The sequence below is a fragment of the Mesitornis unicolor genome, unplaced genomic scaffold (assembly GCF_000695765.1).
Source record: "Mesitornis unicolor isolate BGI_N332 unplaced genomic scaffold, ASM69576v1 scaffold13990, whole genome shotgun sequence".
NCBI classification, from domain to species: domain Eukaryota; kingdom Metazoa; phylum Chordata; class Aves; order Mesitornithiformes; family Mesitornithidae; genus Mesitornis; species Mesitornis unicolor.
The window spans coordinates 4,451-24,999 of NW_010159203.1; the positions used below are offsets into that span (position 1 = coordinate 4,451).

At 40.2% G+C, this 20,549-nt stretch overlaps 1 protein-coding gene across 1 annotated transcript in view; it reads left to right on the top strand.

The window, feature by feature from the left end:
* Positions 1 to 8,138: 8,138 nt before the first annotated feature.
* FGGY (FGGY carbohydrate kinase domain containing) overlaps positions 8,139 to 20,549 on the top strand; it is a gene marked incomplete at its 5' end in the record, with an annotated part of 87,041 nt that continues 74,630 nt past the window's right edge. The window contains 2 exons of the mRNA XM_010185880.1: positions 8,139 to 8,188; positions 8,275 to 8,376. Coding sequence (XP_010184182.1) covers positions 8,139 to 8,188; positions 8,275 to 8,376 — 152 coding nt within the window. The remainder of the gene's footprint in view (positions 8,189 to 8,274; positions 8,377 to 20,549) is intronic.

Sequence of the window (20,549 nt, forward strand, 5' to 3'; positions counted from 1 at the left end):
CAAATGCCGTGACCCCTTACAGCCCCATGCATTTCCTTGTCTGACCAGTGGGTTTTGAAGTGCTGGTATAGTGCCTACGTCTGTTGGGCAGAGATTTGGTCACCAGTCCCTCCAGGCCTGGGATAGAGCTGCTGTTCCTCAGGAGCCTTCCTCTTACCTAAAACAGTACGTTGCTCTCTCATGGACCATGCTTTGGCAGGAAGGTTTATGGGAGAGGAAAGGAGACCCGTTTTACGTTTTTCAATAGCAGCTGTGCCACCAGCCCAGTGAGACTTCTGACTTGCCTGATGTGAGGCCAACAGAGCTGCTGAATACAAGTTCACAAATTTTTAACCCAAAATGTAGTCTTGTTGACTGTGAAGGAGTCTTTTTCGCTGAGTCAACAGTGTTCAGAAAAAAACCAGAGGGGATAAAACCAGCGGGAATAGTGTATCTTGATATTAAAACAAATACTTTCAACATGGATTTTGTAGAAACCTGTGAAATCTGTAGGCCAAATGTAGTACTTAAATACCTTTTTTTTTTTTCAAAAACAAACAAAAATTACTTAAAAGGGTTTGGAAAGGAATTATATAGGCAATATCAGTGTCACCATTAGCTTCTGTGTATTCAGCTTGTAGGTCATGAGCTGTTCCCTGTCCTTTGGGTTGGTGACTTTGTGGATCCGTATCTTCTGCCAAACTTCCACACTTGTAGTAAAAAGAAATCTTTCCTACAAAAATCTTTCCTACTTTAAACTGAAGAGCTGTTTTCTGAGATTTGGTTTTCCTCATGATGAATTCAACCCTGAAGATGTTTAAAATGAGATTATGAGGACTTCTAAACAAAAAAAAAAGAAAAGGAAGATCCAAATAATTTTTGGAACATTAACTCTTGAAGACTGAGATCTACACTTTAATTCTGTTTCACCTTCGAAATGTGATGAAATTGCCATTGACCTTAGTGCTAACAAATACTGGATTTCCACTGCATCATGCAGAAGGAAGGAAATTCAGCCTAGAGTTTTATGTCAGACTTATCTATTCTTTGCTGTGATATTTAACTTCTAAAAAAATATTTAAATGGCAGTCAGACAACTTTTTATTATTTATGACAGACGTAAGTGTTATCCAGAGCACAGAAAGGATGAAGCTGGTAGAATTGCTAATGCTGGTTACCATAATGTCCTTGCTACCTTTGTTGGCTCGGTTTAAGTCCACAGAATCACAGAATCGCTTGGTTGGAAAAGCCCTCTGAGATCATCACGTCCAACCGTTCCTGTCTACCCCTAAACCATATCCTTAAGTACCTCGTCTACCCGCTCCTTAAACACATCCAGGGATGGTGACTCCACCACCTCCCTGGGCAGCCTGTTCCAGCCTCTGACGACCCTCTCAGTAAAGAACAAAGACTGAAAGTCAAAGCCTCCGAGTGCCACTGGTATGTGTCTGCTGGTTGTCCCAAACGGCCTTTCCCACCTGTCTTTTTTGTTTGGCGTATTTAATGTTTTGTTAGAAGAATAAAACCCTTTTCAGGCAAGAGTCCTGTTGCACTGCTGTGCTGAGACAATGGCTTTGGGCACGCAGGAATTTCATAGGCTTTGGGTCAAAAGCAATAAAGAGCGGTGTGTTGTAAATATTGGGAACTTGGGATTTGTGCGGTTGGGTGGATGGGACAGACCCTGACACGTTTCAGTTTGTGTACATGCAATTAAATAGCTGTTGAATGGGTGAAATGAGTACAATCCAGACAGCGCATGTGGAATGGAGCACACCCAGACTCACTTGGTCCTGTGGTTTAAAACTGGTCTGCCTGAGAGATCTGGAGGAGCTGAGTGACAGCAGGTGCAGCTCTTCTTACACCGCTGTGAACTCAGCCCAACCCTCTTTGATTCTTTTTAGCAAACGCTCAACACGGGCAGCGTCTCATGCATTTTATACGTTTCAAGACTAAATGATGAGGTGTCACATTTTTTCCCCTATTACCTGAGAAGTATTCCCTTAGGACAAATTGCCCTCTTCTTTTCCCATTTCCATCAAAGCAGCCAAACACACCAGGCAGTCAGAGGCGTTGGTGTGACAGGTATAAATACCAGTGGTGTACGTGGATCTAATAATCTGGTTCCATTTCAGAGGTCATGTATCGACGTCTGTGGCGTTAGCCGTAGTGAAGCAGAGAATAATTACATGGTTTTGTGTTGCTCTGTGATAATCTCTGCTCTGTTTCAGGCACTTGCAGTACCAGTGGCCAGCTCTGTTAAATATAAAGCTTGGATGCTGGGAGTATGTGTGCTGTGTCTTAATTTTTTTGTCTGGAACACAAAAGCCCACAAAGCAAAGCCCTCAGTCGGATCTGTGACTGTGAGAGTGGTGAAGGGCTTGTTTTTGCACAAAGCCTCGAGACTATGGGGTGCATAATTTGGGAGTACATTGACAGCTTGGTCCAGATGTCAGTATGTGGAGAATTTCACTTGAGCAGAACCTAAGCCCCGATTTTCAATTTGAATTCAAAATCTGTTTTAAATTTGAAGTTTTCTGAACAAAAGAAATAACATGTCTGATGTTGTGACAGTCACACTCTATTGTTTCAGATCTCCTCCTTGTCTTCAGAATGTCATAGTTCTTGATTCTTTGTAGCTTTAAATAAATCTGGGCAATCGACCACAGCAAGTTGCTTGATCCTGCTGCATGCAATTCCTTCTGGGACCTGACTGTACCCTTTCCTAGCTTCTGTAGGATTCAGTTTGGTGCACTGGGTTTTAGTTCGTTATCACCATCATCACAGCAGGTGTACTTGATTTTAGTTCATCACCGCCAAGTTACTCTCAATGTGACAGCCAGACTTTTTTCATGGAAGTGATTAATTGAACATATTTTGTGATGAAGCTGTTACATTGTTAACGATGCCTGCAAAACTAATTATGTTAATGAGTTTTAATTAATTTCTGACCTTTTAGGATGAATTAATCCTTCTGCTTTGGAATCAAAAGCAAAGCTTCCATTCCCTTCAAGATGGCCAAGACAGGTTACTCTGCATTTAAAGCTGGTAGCTGACTCATTTTTCAGGCTAACTGTAATAGTATTACAGATAATGAAGACCATAACAATATTTCCCATTTTTTAGTGAGCGTATATGGTTTTCCTTTCTCCAAGAAGTACAACAGAGTGAGAGATAATACTCAGAATGGGTAGACAATGCAGGAATAGCCACATGCCAACTAACTTTGAGCACCTGAGTTACTTTGGCCATCCCGTTGCCCTGGATCCTTTTGAAGGTTAGTGGGGGTAAATAGTTGCTTCCAGGCAGCATTTTGAGCATTATCAGTGTGTGTTCAGTCACTGCAGACTCCTTGAAGCTTTTGGTTTTCTTATGAGGACATAGTGCTGGTGAGTTTTTCAGAATGAGATTTTTGGTCACACAGGACTTCAGCATATCCGCAGTCAGTCCCAAAGCCTCAGAGCTAGACAGTAACAGGGAGGATTGTGTAATACACTGTGCCTGGCCAAGTCTACTTTGTACTGAATGTGGCAGGGATTTCTTTTTTTTCTTGAGGCTGTTGGTTGCAATTAGGATCCTATGGTCCTTTGTAGACTAGAATTTGTAAAAAACTTTAAACACAATCATGTTCCTGTTGAAAATCTGTTTTAAATAAAACAAAAGTTTTCCATGCAGAAGGGTTGGGTTTTTTTTTAAGTAGGAGTATTCTCAGCAAATCTTTGTGTTCTGAACAGAGAGGAAATCTTTCATTTCATTGTATTGGGGATATGCTTGAGGAAAAGTCTTCAAATCCATGGTGTTTCAGCCTAGCTAACTATGGCCTGTGCTCCTGAGGGGTTACACACCACGTCTTCTGAAGTCCTGCATTAGATGGGGCAGCCAGGAGAGGACCTTTGCCTCTTGACTCGGCACCGTTGAACCCAGTTGATCCTGGTAGTGAAGCAAGGGGAACATTTGCTTCCATCCATCTGGTTGATCCAGCCTCAGCTGGTGCAAGTCTGGTGTTTATGGCCAAAGAATTGAGGCAGTCCTGCCAAATAGTTTGGAAAAAAAGAATATACCACAGTGAATATCAGTTCTGTTTCTGTTTAATATCTGTCCTTCATCTCATAAAATTTAGGAGTTGCTGTGCAATACAAAATTTTCTAGTGGTTGAGGCTTTCTTTGTAGGTGTAATGATTTATGGTTCCTTGGATTCCCCGTCTTCCTCTGTACCATAGTGTCTTTCCTGATACAGTTTTTCCAAGTTAAGAGTTTTGCTATCACTTTCTCTGGGTAGTGGAGAATTTCTGAGCGATTGCCCATAAAGCTTAATACGTATATCCATGCCATTGGTATTCGAAGGTGAAAAACCAAGAGGCTGCTCTCTCTGCGTGTGCCCGCAGCTCTCTGGGAAATACAAATTGAGCAGCTCTGTAATTATTAGAGCACTTCATCAGGTAAGTGGCTTGGATTTGAGTTCAACACATCCAGGTTCTTTTGAAGCATGTAGTGGAGTTAATCTGTCGTTGTGAGCATCTCAAAGAAGTCCCTTTTTTTGGACTGTTACCTAAGAGACCAGAATGCTTTTCTACAGTATAACACTTTCTCCTAGATATTAAGAATTTGTATAAAGCTGTACTGTTCAATTAAACGTGTACTTTTTATGTGGCAACTGAGTGGCAGCAAGGGTGGAATAAGAAGCTTAAATCCCAGAGAAGTGTGTAGATCCTGGGGCTGCATTTACAACGGATGCTTTAGGTTCTTGTTGTGGCCATGAAAATAAAACTCTGCTATGTCATGGATTAGTGTTTTAGCTCAGATTTAAGGTTGGTCAGAACCTTCCCCTTACAGATCTGCCAGTTAAATCATTTGGGAAGAGGTCTCCTTCCCACTTCATGTTTTCTATTTTGTAGTAAAAATTCAACCAGAAACAATCTCTTTATCCGTCTTCAGTAAGTGCTTTGCATTTATCAGTCCATACAAGGAGGATGAAAATGCTCACAGTCCCATTACCATTTCACACTAGAGTATGTTCAGACCAGCCGTATCCAGTAAGAGAGCTCTGATGTGCTGGAATTTGGTGGGTTGGCAGGGGCTGATCTGTCCCTGTTCACACTGTTTCAGTGGGCATAGATCCATAATGTGGTGCTGCATGGAAGAACCGGTCCCTGTTTAAAACCTGATCTTGGAGTCCAGCAAGGCCGCTCCGGTTCCTCTTTGGATAAGCGTGGAGACTCGGAGGGAGTTGTTTCCTGATCTTTGAAAGTGAGGAGCCGTGGCATTTGGCTCTCATCCTTAGAGCACTTTTCAGAGTGTGGCAGTAGTTCATAGCATTGATCTAATTAGAAAAATACATCTTCAGTTCTGATGATAATTGGTTATGATTTGGTATTTACTATATTTGGGAAAACTTGATGCATTTTTGTTTCTCTCTTTATGTCTACATTTTTCCTAAAGTGATGAAATTATCTTTATTTCAAATACCCTGTCTTTATTTTTCATTTTAATGAGAGGTTTGAGCTGATTTGGGGAAAATGTTAATTTTTTTCCCAGTAGTTTCTTCAGCTGAGAATTTATTTATTCACTCAGTTTCTGTCAAAGGTCCTAATTAGATTTCTGTGTCTGGCTTTTAAATCCTTGGAAACTGGAATTTCTTATATCAACATTGTCACTGCTGTAGTTACAGGTCATGTGCTTTTCTGTTTTCATTGCAGACACTGAATTGTAATTGTGTGATCTATTCTTAAACTGTTAAAGAGAAAAAAGAAAGGGGGTGAGGTGACAAAACTGTTTGAAGAGTAACCCTGCAATAATCTCCAGAGTATTTATAAGGATATAAGGTTACCTCTATTTCCTTTTTTTTGCCCCCAAGCCTGTAATTTTAATAAATTCTCTCATTGCAAAGAGCAAGCAATGCACCTTTATAAACAGTGGGATTGCGAATCAACATCCCCAGTCCTCTGGTTGTCAGAACATGATCACTCCAAGAGAACAAAATGAAATGAAGCGTTACTCATTTAACATCCACATTTCTGTCCTGGATGAGAAAATGGGAGTATGGGGAGTCCATACCATCATCCAGTGTTCTGCTCAGTGTCAGATAAGAAGATGTAGACTGAGAGCAGTGCCTTTGGCTGTCCCACCCCGTGCGAATCCTGCCCTCACTTGTACATTCGTAGTTTTTGCAAACCCCCAAAATGTGTGTGCAGGGTCAGTGTCTAGAAATCTTAGCTTGGATTTATAAATAGTAAATAAAATTAGCTTCTCTTTTTCTGATCTGTTTGGAGATTTCTTTGCTAGTTTCCGTTACTGTGTCATAATGAAGGAGAGGTATTTAGTGATGCTTTGTTTGTGGGGTATTTCTGTATAAATGGATGGGAAACTCTGACATGGAAGTTCGTCCAAGCTCAAAAGTAGCAGAATCCATTCCCTTAGTGCCCTCATTGGATTTCTTATTATTTACTGCATGCTTTTAGCTACAGCTATAAAAGAAGCAGCTCTGTTTTACCTAGATAGGAAAAGTGCAATGGAATCTTTACTAGCACAAGTATTTTATGTGAAGTTTTGTCTCTCCCTTTGACTGAATGCTTGTATTTTGAGTATTTACACAGAATCCCAGACCGTTAGGGATTGGAAGGGACCTCCAAAGCTCATCCAGTCCAATCCCCCTGCCGGAGCAGGAACACCCAGATGAGGTTACACAGGAAGGCGTCCAGGCAGGTTTTGAATGTCTGCAGAGAAGGAGACTCCACAACCTCTCTGGGCAGCCTGGGCCAGGGCTCTGTCACCCTCACTGAGAAGAAGTTTCTTCTCCAATTGAAGTGGAACCTCCTGTGTTCCAGTTTGTGTCCATTACCCCTTGTCTTCTCATTGTTTGTCACCGAGAAGAGCCTGGCTCCATCCTCGTGACACTCACCCTTTGAATATTTATAAACATGAATGAGGTCTCCCCTCAGTCTCCTCTTCTGCAAACTAAAGAGCCCCAGCTCCCTCAGCCGCTCCTCATAAGGGAGATGCTCCACTCCCTTGATCATCTTTGTAGCCCTACGCTGGACTCTCTCCAGCAGTTCCTGTCCTTCTTGAACTGAGGGGCCCAGAACTGGACACAATATTCCAGATGCGGTCTCACCAGGGCAGAGTAGAGGGGGAGGAGAACCTCTCTGCCCTACAACCAGCCCCCTCCTGATACACCCCAGGATGCCATTTAGTTGGGTTTGGTTGTGTTTTATAGGTACAGGCTGTAGGTGCTGATATGCGTGATGTTCTTTGGGACACCTGGCTATGTCTGCCTGTCAGCTGTGTTGCTGTCTTATTTTCAAGTTTCCTGAAGGCAGCAGTCTTCCTTCTTTGCTGGGTAATTGTACCTTGCCGTACATGATGGCATCATTGGCCACAGCTGGTTTTCCTAGGCATTATGGTAATGTAAGTAACAGTATGTAATGCAGTGAGAAGACTTCTAGTCTAATTCTCCTTATTGAGGTTCCTAGGTACTTCACATGGATGAAAGGGAGGGTTTACTTTAAATTAAAAAAATATTTATCATAGACAGGAATTTTGTTTGGATTTCACTTATGCAAAACTGCAAGAAAATGTCAAATGCTTCAGTAAAATTCAATTTGCTTGGAAGATACAGGTTCAAGTTGTAACATCCTAGTAAAAAGAATACGTCTGTGAAAGCACACTGAGGCTAAAAATGAGTCACGAGTAAGCTCTCTTGTCAAGACAGCTTTCATCAAAGAAAATCCGTCTCTGAAAGGAGTTTCTCTTTGAGAACAGTTACGATGCTGTTTTTCCCTGAGATGCATCTGAGGTGTCTTGCACTTGATGGTACAGTTGTATTCCCAAGACTACAGGCAGCTGAAATCTTCAGTAGTATTCAGCATTTTTAATACCTTTTAGTTTATTGCCTTTTCAAGCACAATGAAATACCGATCTTCTGAGGTGGTTCTTAGCATTCAGACAGAAAACAGTGCATGCAGTACTAAATCTGACATTGTTCTTGTTTTGGCAAGAGTGAGAGGTTGGGGTATGGATTGTTTTAGGAGAAAAACACTCTATTTGCCATGACAGACATTTCTGCAAGTTCTCTTGTCTTTTAAGAAGGATCTTAAACGTAAGATCCTTTTAAGGTATCTCAAGACATGCACTCTAAACAGTAACCATTTTTTTTTTAATGTTAGCATTATACTTGGAATTTTTGACCAGCGAATGAAGAAATCGTTTTGCACAAGTTTCTAGTCTCAAGTTGAAAACCAAATGTGTTCATTTGTCTGATTCTGTGCCTGTGTTCTCTCTTTTCTAGGTCCCTTTGTACAGTAGTGTGCAAGTGGACGTACACCTCAGATGGAGGTTGGGATGACAGTTTCTGGAAGACAATTGGTTTGGAAGATTTGGTGAAGGATAAGTACGAAAAAATAGGTATATCTGGGGGTTGTTTTGTTGTATACATATACATAAAAAAGATACATATGTATAAAAAGATTTTTTGCTTTATTTTTGTGAATGACAGCAGAAATGCAGCAGGACTTGATGAAGTTTCAGATGGGTTGGTGACAAGGCTGGATGCCCATAGGTAACAGCTTTCCCAAGTACACTTTTTACTTGGTGTTGTCATCAAAACCTATGTTTAAATTTTGTGTCTTCTACCCTTCATAAAGGCCTAGCTAGCCTCTCAGTACTGCTGAGCCTCAGCAACAGAGAAGTAAATGGGAGCCTCGGCAATTGATTACATGAAGGAAACACCTGATACAGGTGCACTGGATGGCGGGCTATGAAAAAACGCCACGATATAATGATTTATAGCTGTTACTGATAGCATCTTTTGCGACCTGTACCCATCTCCCTTATAGTAATATTTTTTTTAAAGTGCTACTTCTGCTTGTTACTATCTTTATACTGTTTTTACCACTCTCTTGGAGCCTAAGTTTAATTAGAATGGTAGTCTTGCTAATAGCAATTCCTACAGCAGATATTCATTAAAAGTCCATAATGTTAATATACCAGAAAATTTCCAGGATAGCTTTATTAGACTTACTCTGTTAAGTTAATGGACTTTTAGTGGATGTGCTAAGCAGACATGTCATTAACACGAATATTACCAGACATGAATTAAAATGTGCTCATTCATCAAAGTTAATTATCTGAAATTCCCTTTGATTTTTTTTTTTAATGTCTGGCACTTTGAACAAGTTTGTACAGTGGTTTAAATGCAGCAACGCGAACTGGAAATGGCATGGGGTAGACTGCAGTGAAATGAAATGTAATGAAATCTATAAACTTTTCTGATGATCACAAAATATACTATAAGTCATTGTCAGGTTATCAGAAAATTGTACTTGAAAGCTTCCTTGAATAGATTTAATCTTTCTACTCTGCAACTGAAACTGCTTACGCAAAGGTATAAAACCTACTGGGAGCATTAGGCTTTTAGCTTCCTGAGGTTTTAGTTTGAATACAGTTCTTACAACATCTATCACGTGGCTTTTAGCAAATCTTCAACAGGTTAAAATAAGACTTGCAATAAATACATGTTTTTACCAGAAAATTGAACATCTCAGCAGCTGGTGGTCTCATGGAAGAGTATTTTTAAAGTAAATTATTTATGAAGTATAAGCTAAGGCTTTAATGCAATATTTATGCAATGCACTTCAAGGACAGTGCAAAGCAACTTGCCATTTTAAGTAACTAAACATACACGTTTTAAATGATAAAGTAGCCATTAATAAAAAGGACCTTCTGTTGTGATGGAAGCCTCATAAAGCTAATCTAGATATGGCTCAGCATTTAGCAAGACAAAACCTGCTGATTTCTGATATCAGGCTTCTGTCTTTGTTAAAACACGATGTTTATAAAATAAATCAGTAAATTAACTTCTGATAATAGTGGTTTCTTGCAAGACAGAAATGTTTTCCTGGGTTAATGGGGAAAGTGTGTAGTTCCCTGGGCAATTGCACTGATTTTTAAGAAACAACCCATAATGTACCTGGGTTCATCTTGGCTGGAATTGGAGAAGCAGAATTGCACCAAAATGTAGGGTAGAACTTGAACCTTCTGAAGAGCAGGTACTTCTGCTCATCTTGAGCAATCCTTTGGTATGTTTTTTTAATCCAAACTATAAGACACTTTTAGTTTTGCTTAATAATGCTGAAACCTGGCCTTACATAGAATATATGCTTATTTCCATGACCATTTGTCTAACCTTGCCTTTTTTTAGAAAAGAAGATGTTACATCCATTATATTTAGCTGTGTGATAAAATCACAAAAAAGCAGGACAGTGACTTCCATTCATGTATCTAAGAAGAGGGAGTAATGAGCTCTCTCTATGAAGGTGGAAACCAGGTAGCAACTACTTCTCCATTCCTTTGAGTTTATCTCCTAAACTGCTCCTGTTGGAGTCTCTTGGAAGGATTGAGCTTCAGAAGGAGACAAAAAAAACACCAAAACAAACCAGCTCACTCCCTGCCTACGAGTTGCCCAGCAGTGCTGAGGTGTGTGTTGTGTGCTGTTGTGTTTGCTTTCTGCCACCCCTAATCTTTTCAGAAGAAATGGGAGATCATGGGAAAATGGGAACAGTAACGTTGTACCAGTGACGATTTGGGGATTTCTGCTTGCTTTAATGAGTGTTCAGTGTTGCTGGATGTAGGAAGAGCACTCTGAATAAACTCAGCTTTCTTTTATTTAACTTAAATTAATCAGGACAGCGTAGATCCACCTACCAGGAAAGTGCCATTCAGTCACTTGATGGAAAGTGGTCAAAGTGCAGCTGGAATGGTCTTGTACAGTGGCAGACTCCTTCCTACCAACTCCCACAGTGTCAGCAGCGGTGGTGAGGCACCATCACTGCACAGACCACCCCCAGGAGCCCACATGTGCTACACGGAGCACAACGAACGCAGGATCACACCGTGCACAAACTCAACTCAACTCAGCTCCAACTGTATTTCTAATATTGCTTCAGGGTGCTGTCCCTTAAGTAAACGGTCTCAGCTGCCTTTAACTTCAGCACGTTATACGAAAGGAAGGCAATTTGTTTAAGTAACTCGTATGGACAAGCAGTCAGAGTGTGTGCTTCCATCACAGTGTGCTGCAGCTGACAGAAACGAATTTGAAGCAGTAGACTTAGCTGGCTTGCAGCTTAAGGAACTCAAAATTGCCAGCTAACCTAGGTAGGAGGGACACTGTACGTAGTCAAAAACTCCTTCTAAAATGAAAACAAAACCAGAAACTTAACAAGTCTGCAGTAATTCTAGTGGAATTTCCTTTTCTGTTCTCAAGCTTGTCCAAATTCATGTATGTCTGCTCAAGGTTTGTTTAGTTCAAACATAAAGATGCACTTTAATGCCTGCATGCTCCCCTTGTAAAGAGAGATAATAGTATTTTTCTCACGTCTCTCTCCTAAAGAGATTAGCAGGCTCTGAATCATCAGTTCTTTCTAAACAAAGCAAAATGTCACAAGAGAAAGTTTTCTTACTGTAATAAAAGTAAACACATAGTTTACCAGTTTAAAATAGGCACAAAAGCTATCAGGTTTTCTTTTAATCTCTAGTGAAATCAGTATTGTTTCCATGCATAGTTATGATTAGGTGGTTTCTTTTCTTGAAGTAGCTTTAACTTTCATGACACTGGAAATACTTATGGAAGTTACCTGAGAATAACTTCTTTAATGTACGTATTTCGTGATCCTGATAAATGTACTTTTAAACGTCACTTGTAAAATGTCTTGCCCTTTCAAAGTATGTTTACTGTAATCTGAGCGGTGCTTGTGGTTCCAGGTAGTATGCTGCTTTTGGTTTCAGTTTAACTTAACGTATGACCTTGTTGATAAGGGAGACCCTCGCATCTGACCTTTAGGATCTTCCACAGACCTTTCCCACATCAAGGTGTGGGTTCACATGTGAAAATTCCCAGGCTTTTGACCTTTTGCATTTCTCGGAGCAGATTATCTTTTCAGGGAATCCACATAACAGCTTGTTTGTGGTCCCCTCTGTACATCATGAATTTACTGATCACGTTTGTGAAGGTAAAGAGTGTTATCTGGAGATACTGCAGAATTTATTGAACCCATTAATTTGCCCACCGAGAGAGTAGAAGATGGCTTGTATTCAAAACTACGATGGAAGCGTTGTGTACTACAGGCATTAGCCTTTATCTGCTGTGGTGAAAGCACATGATGAGTTGTGGTATTATAAAACCTAGAAAGACATTAACAATTCCGTTAAAATTTCATGTACTCCAGATCTCTTAGGGTACTGAAGCGTATATTCCATTTGGAGGAGAATGCCTGATAAATTTTCACCACAGCTCTCTACTTCAGGAGCTACTTAAGGGACCAAATAATGAGTTTTTATTGAATGGTAATATTTTATGCCAGGTCTTTTTTTGGTTGAAGGTGGTGCCTTTGTCTGAGAGAGCATTGCAGGTACTGCAGAATAGGTTTTATTGTTCTTGAAGATCGTGTGTTGAAACGTAAAATGTTATTTTTTGTAAAGGGGTGTTTGTCACCTTCTTTGATCTGTGGTGGAGCAGCACACTGACTTTAATGAAGTATTTTCTTGAAAAGCAAGCTTCATACTTGGAAACATAGCCCTTCAACCTGGTAAGGATTTCATAGACCCATTTCGCAGCTCTTCCTGACTAGGTGTTTACAGCCCCATCCTCGAAAGTGAGCTCATACATGTGGGATCTTTATATCCTTCTGAGGCAAAACTGAGAAAAGTATTGGGATTGTTTCAATCTCACACGTTTTATGGAAATTCAGTGCTTGCCTTGGCAGATTGTGGTATCAGCAGATAGGGTTTTGTAGACAACCATCGTCAGCAGTCCTGTTCACAAGATGATACAAAATTTCTTAAAATTTCTTGGATTTTTTCCCTCAAATTTCATACGACTGGATAAAACAGAGATCAGAGTTTTATGCATATCTTCGAGCAGCGCTTTTCTCTCTGTTTCATAACTCTAAAACTGTAGCTTTGCTTAATTTGCTTTAGTGTAAGGTTGGTAGGATTCTCTCATGTTCGATTTTGACGTTGGAGGTGATGGTGGTGTAAGGAAGAACACCCTCTGATCCTTATACAGCTTTTTACTTCAGTCCCACTTTGGATCTTTTGCCCACTCATCCTTCAGGAAGAATGCTTCCTACTTTCCACATTGCCTCCACCCATCTCCAGTGGGATTTCTTCAGATTTTTTTGTTAATTTTGGGTTTTCAATTATGAAGGGTTTGACTTGACTCAAAAGTGCATTTATGGTTAGTGGTCTTCACTGCCACGTATCAGTGTATTTATTTGGTAATAAAGAAAACCGTATCTGATTTGGGACTTTGACAGGATAGCTCTGACTCTCTTGACAGGTACCTGCTGTCATTCTCACTGTGCATAAGCTTTGCAATATGCTAGGTTTTCAGATGCAGGTGCAGCTCTGTGTTCCTTCAGGCACTCAAACAAGTGACAAAACAGCAGCCTGTTTATTCATGACTGTGTTATTACATGAATGGTTATATCCTTGCATCTGCCAGTGCCTACGTCCACATACAAAATTAATGAAGGTAATGGTCTTGTATGCCTCACTTGTTACACTTAAATAGAGTTTGCTTACGTTTTGGATTTTGTCAGAAGTAGTCAGCTTTAATACCTGGAAGTTATCTGCATTTATTTACACTTAAATGTAAATGGCTGAAAATGGAAGATTCAGTCCAGGGTGGGAGAACGCAGTCAGTATTAACTTATGCTACAGCAGCTGTGAGGGGAGTGGTCAGTCCATTCGTTCTGCCAGTTTTCTGCTCTGGTATATGAGGGATTTCCTTATAGGCTGAGAGAAAGGGATGGTCTGGGTTTTTTTAAGGTAAGCTTGTAGCTTTCAGTTCTTCATAAAGCTTGATTTTTAACAGTGAGCTTTAAACATTGTACTTTGCAAATGGTAGAGAATAGTAAGTAAAAGGATTCTCTTAAGTATGGGATCCCTTTTGCTATCCCCAATAAATTACAACACATTACAATTTAAAGCAAAAGTAAAAGATGAAGCAGAGGATATTTACACTTAGATGCTGTCAAAATCCATGGAATTTACAACTGAAGAGTGTTCCAAATATGCTAACATTTTTCTGGCTTCCTGTCATTTCAGCCCGTCCACGAGCTGTAGCAACTGCAAAGGAGCTGAAACTGGCACAGTGCAGAGAGGTTTAAGGGTGTCTCCTTCCTCAGAGCTTGAGGCATTATTTCAGAATATATGATTCAGCAGTAAGAAGTTAGGAAGAATTTTTCTCAGAAAAGCTACACATTCCTAGGTTTTCTCTTTTATTTTATATTTTTTCCATCTTGAGAACAACCAACCACATGAAAAATTAAGGTTAGATGGGACCACTGGCAAGTATCTAATCCAGCTCCCCCTGCTCAAAGCAGGGTGACCTACAGCAGGTTGCTTAGGGCTGTGTCCAGTTGAGTGTTGAGTATTTCCAAGAATGGAGACTCCAAACTCTGCCTGGACAACCTGCTCCAGTGTCTTGACCGCCTTTCCACAATAAAAAACCCACAACATTTTTTCTTTTGTTTAAGTGTAATTTCCTGTATGTCAGTCTGTGCATGTTCCCACTTCTACCGTCACTGGGTGCCACTGAGGAGAGTCTTGCTCTGTCATCTTTACTCATCCCATCAGACATTTCTATACATGTTGATAAGATCCAGCTCTCACTAAACTCTCAGGTCTCAGTCTCTCCTTGTACAACATGCCTCTGTCATTTTTGGTGTCTGTCTCTGTACTTGCTCCAGTATGTCCTTGTTTCTCTTGTACTGGGTAGCCCGGTATAAAATGCAACACTCCAGATGTGGCCTTCTGAGCAAAAAGCAAGGATCACCTCCCTTGGTGACCTTCCTAACGCAGCCCAGAAGGCTGTTGGTCACCTATGCTGCCAGGGCATATCACTGGCTCATGTTCAACGTGGTGTCCACTGGACATCATGGTCCTTTTCTGCCAAGCTGCTTCCCAGACAGTTGACACCCGGCCTGTCCTGGAGCATGGGGTCCTTCCACCTCAAGTGGAGAACTTTACTTTTCCCTTTCTTGAATTTCCTGAATGTCCTGTTGGCCAATTTCTCTAGCCTGAGATGTTCTTCCTCTTTCCGATAACTTTTATAGGCTGGGCTAAACTTGAGTAGCTCAAGTTTCTTCACAGCGTTTCCTGGGTGACATTGTCCATTCCTCTTCTGCTGGAAGGAAGGGAACCATCATTCACCCCGCTCATCATCAGGTTGTGTCCTGCTGGCAGGTGATACCTTTCCACTTCTCCCTCCTCTCTGCTGCAAAAAGTGAGGAGTGCTGTGTGGTGTTCTTTCATCCTCAGGCTCTGTCATAGCTCAGCCAGCCAATAGTAAAAGCTTAAAGCTTTCAGAAAATAATAATAAAAATAATTATAAAGTAATAATTTAAAATAAATAATAATAGTAGTAGTAATAGTAGTAGTAGTAGTAATAGTAGTAATAGTAATAGTTGTAATAGTAATAGTTGTAATAGTTGTAATAGTAATAGTAGTAGTAATAGTAATCGTAATCTCCCACTGTCTATATCCAGAGTTGTGGTCTCAGACTCTGTCTGCCTGGGGAATTGTATTTTCTTCCACCCTGACAACATTGTGGACTTGTGAACTTTTTCTTTCTGGTATGAAAACTAGGAGCTTTTTCTCTGAATTTCTCTTTTTAAAAGTACGAGGAAAAGCTTTGAGCAGACTTTGAGCCTGTTGTGGTTGTTTAATATTTAAATTTCTCAAATATTATCCTCCTTTCTTATTTTTCATACAGTTCTAAAAAAAGAAAATTAAAAAAACCATTTGTCAGAACAGGTCTGGGTCATTTCTTCTTTTTTTACCTGACTTTCTCTCCCTGGTCCTGATTTGTTCTTCACCTTTTTCTTTTTGCTTAAGCCTCACACTGAGATAGCTTTTAAAACCGTGATGTCTGCTGTATGAGTCAGGATTCACAAAGCCAGAAGGACTATTTCTAACAATTTGTCAACCTCCTCCAAGTCACAAGCTGTTGGGCTCCCTAAAATCAACGTTTAAGTAGTTTGAAGTGTATCTTAGAACCAGTCTTGATTTTCTAATTTCCTCTGGTGGAGACCCCACTTCAGACTTAAAAGCTGTTGATTGTTAGTTGCTGTCATTTCTGAAAATTAATGAATTAATTAAATATCACACTTCATTTTTCATCTGCACTTTGACTTCCTACTCCTGTCTGGCAGACTGCAGTGACGTGCCTGACCTGCACAGACTGAAATGTCCTATGTTAAAGGAAAACACTGAGCTGCTTGAGGTTTTTCACCAAAACTCTTATGTGAACTGTCGTACTTCTCAATCCTTGCAATTGCTTTCCTGACTCATTTCTCAACCCTTATAATGCATCAGTATCTTCTCAGTACGGGTATTAGAACTGGATACTGTGTGAATGTGGTGGGGAATAAGATTGAGCAGCTATCGGAGGCTCAGCTGAAAGATTCGAAGGCATTCTTTCAGTAACTGAGCAGGTTATTTTTGGTCTGTTATTTCTTTCAGTTTTCAAAAAGGGGTAATTACTTCTTCAAAGAGGAGTTGCTGTCATGTGAATTATAAAAAAGCATCCAGTAATAGAAAATATTCTGTTAAGGAAAAACCTGTAATTAATACAAGGTAAATTGCCTGTCCATTCTTAGTGATGTACCGTAGCAAACCAAAGTCTGATTACTTGCAGCTCTGAAAGTATAGCAATAGTCACACCATCTACATTGATTATCTTTGTAGGTAAAGAGACTGTTAGGAATATTGTGCTGTAAAGTGTCAGAAATGTAAATTATCAGCCTATCGAAATTACTGTTTGCAGGCAAGCACAGGAGATCAGGTAGCTGAGTTTGGATGCAAATACACAGAATCCAGTTATTTAGTAAGACATCCAGATCTGTGTGTTGTATAAGCCCATGCATGTCAGCATAGCGAGTAGTGAGCCGTGCATCACAAGGGATGTTCATTCTGCACTGTTTCACTCAAACCTGGTAATGAAAACTCAGTCACGTCCGTCAATGTACATGCCTAATGGTCCAGTGATGCAGAATGCTTTTTTTTCTTTTTCTCTTGACCTTTCACCAGGAAAGCTTATCATTTATACATGAAGGAACTCTCTCTTATTTGGACAAGGCGGCAGTAGTCTTTGTTGAAGTAGGCACCTATGGTCTGCAGACCAATTTACTTCTCAGCTTAATGAATCAGGATCTGCCTGCACGTAGGTTGCTTGCTTTTGGCAGTATTTAGCAACCTAATATGTCTGCCTTAAGTAATTACACGTTAGGTAGTTGAGATGTAGTTCAGCCAAAGGCATAAGCTGTATGGGAGAGTGGGATGGAAAGGACCCAAATTAGATTAGCCTCAAGCTACTGTGGCAGCTCGCATAGACACAGATGAATTTTGAACTGAAGAAAGCCAAAGTGATTTTGTTTAACCAACTGTTTTTCTCACTTTTAAATAAGCTGGCCTATAATATCACAATTTGTTTTGGTTTTCCTGAATGAAAATTCTCAAGTTTTTAACAGCCAAACAGGAAATTTTATGGAGGGTATTCCCAGGTTAAAAAAGCCCTGAATTTGACTGTTTCTAACACGCTTTAACCACCATGCATTCAGTCCTAGAAAAGAATAATATTATAATTTTACAGTCCGCATTATTATCCTGCTTCCTTCTGATCTCGGTGCTATTGTTGCTTATCAGTTGGATTAAAAATTGTAGAACAATCAGCCATACAGATCTCAGTTAAATGTGAGCATCGTGTGTAATTGAGAGGGATATTTGGTAATGTATTGTATGTGAGATAGGGTTGGGGCAAGGTATCGTAAGAGTTATAATGTTATTTATTCACCTTCTTTACATATTCCAGAGTTTTGGCATTATGAGGATTATTATAAAACACAAAAAATTGAGATTGTAGACAAGCTTTGTTTGTAATGAACAAAGCATTGAGGGTGAAATTCCCTTACATTGCTTATTAGGAGATCCATTTGGATGGATGGAGCTTCTTTTTCCTAAAGTCCCATTTCCTTTGATGCTTATTTAGCACTGTTTTGTTTAACTAGGTAACTTCTTCACTGCATGTTATATATTTCTCATGTAACAGTATATCTGCTTTGTGTATCGTTTCATAATTTAAAAATAATTTAGATTGTCCAGTTTGGGGGAGGCTGGAAAATGGAGACAGGATGTACCATTTGATCGGGTTTCTTTCTGAGGTTGCTGGGATTTCAGCAAGGGACTGATATCTCCAAGTTAGTGAAGAAAAGGGACACGTTCTTTTGATTTTTCTTGCTTTTGGATTTTTATGAGCTTATCCAGCCAAATATAAGTGGATATGAAATGCAGCCGCGTTCTGCATGACAGATGAAAAGCTGAGTATATCATAGTTGAGTCAGCTGGGCCCCCTGCTGCGCTCTGCTTTTGTTGTCCTTAAAAAGTTCTGCATCCTAAAGTACCTAGTTCTGTGAAATATTAGCAAGCCGGTACGGTGAATGTTGATTACTAAAGTTGACTGAAGATGTATTGCCTGCCTTGTGTGTTGCGTCTGGTAAATAGCTGGTTGCTTTGGTAACCGCCTGAAAAGGTAGAGAGGGTCGTTGGTACCACATAAATTCTTTAAACAAGACCTGATCGTAGCAAATTCTAACATTAGCCTTCGCAGAAGGATAAAAGAGGAGGAAGAGATTCAGACGGCTTTTTCCTTTTGTAAACTTGCTGCTTTATAGGGGAAAAAATAGCTAGAAATAGTCTGTCTCGTACGAAATGAAAAGGTTGTGGATTAAGGTCCTGCATTAGGGAAACAGCTGGATGAATGTGAAACAGAAAGTTCTCCAGCTTCAGCCATTATGGGTTTGTTTGGTTAGGTCTAATTTTGGAAGTCATTTTAGCAAAGGTAAATGACTTGCACAGGAGACTACTGTAAACAAAAGACTCGATACATTTACTTTGGCAAGAGCCTGGGGAAGACTCGGGCCTTTCACTGCCTCTTTTATGCTGCCTGTAATGCTCTTGCCACCCGCCTCTGCGTGCAGGCGGCTCTCGTTTCCCTTCCTCCTGCGCTGGCAGCTCCTTTCCCCCGACAGGTTGGATTTAATGGGGGCAGCACCTGCCCTCGAAATGCTGGTGTGGAGCTGCAGAATACTGTTATTTTTATAGTAGCTGTTCCTAGACTTCAAAAGCCGCTCTGTTTTGCTCCAGTAAGAATCTGTTCACGCTTTCCCGGTCTAATACTGGAGTATAATCTGTTTCAAATGCTTGACTTTTTGATTGTAGCTCCTCTTTGGTTGCTTTCTGTGTTTTTTATTTTAGCATTTAATAGCTTTATACCTACAGATTCTAAGCATAATGATGCTTAGCTGGGTTTTCTAGATTTTCAATGAAGAGTAAAGCATGAGAATTAGAATTCCCTTTCAGGTCTCTACCCCTGTGGTTCAGGCAAGGCTCTGCCCTTACTCACACTTGTGTGAGTGGGGAGGCAATGTCCATGGTGACAGAAAAGTGCCCATGCAGAGACTGCTTCTTCCTTTTACAAAGCTCTCCTAAACGTACTGTAGAGGTGCAGCAGAGCTCTCATTGATTTTAAAGCTGGGAGGATGAAGTAGAGGGGCAGTGAGAATCCTCTTCATATTGTACTCACACCTCCTTGCTGCTGTCCCTGACCGTTGGGTGACTGAGGGGACTGCCCTTCGCAGTCCCTGTCATGGGCGACACCTGGCTGCTGTTGCTTTCAGTCGAGGAGTAACTGTTTATCTTGGTTTTTAAAACAGACAGGACATACTTTACTGTTAATTTGTTTGTTCTTTAAATACAAAATACAAAATATTTAAATACAAATACAAAATATTTATGCTGCATCTTCCAGGAAGCCATCCCTGCATGTTCTCACACACGTTCTGCCCATGAGGGATGGCAATGCTGCTCGTCATTCTGATATATAACTGGTACCAAAGGAATCTATAGGGTCATTTTCTACTCCGGCCGTAGAAAAGAAGATTATCTTTATGTCTGAAATTGCTCCCTTAGTGCTCATTAACTAGAAACACAGTAATTGAGAATCCAGTAGGAAAAGATTTTGTCTAATAGCAGCCCTGATCTCTAAAATGGAGTTTAACTGCATAATAATTACACACTAAAGTGTTTGACCAGTATGACTGATACAAACAAGCCAACCATGGAATTGAGTGCCTGACAGGAAGTTTTATTTCAGATTATTTTCATCTCAGGCTGCATATACAAGATATTTGTATGCTTTCAGGTCAGATGGCTGATTCTGAAGAAGAAGATGTGGTTTTAGCTGCATGAACGCCTTTGAGCTTCCTTCCACCTGCAGGGTCTTTGAATGTCAGAAGAAGCAGACAGCTTTGTTTTACTGGTGTTACTCTCTGATGTCTTAAAAAACCAGAAAGTTAATACAAAAGTTCTGTTAAGAGAAACACCCTGCTTTCCAACTTACTGGGGAAAAAAGTGGAAAAGATAGACCTCTTGAAAAAGTTATCACAGTGTTTTGACTTTATGCTAAGAATTAATAAAATACAGATTTTTATTTTTTTCCTGTGATGGGATAGTTTAATATC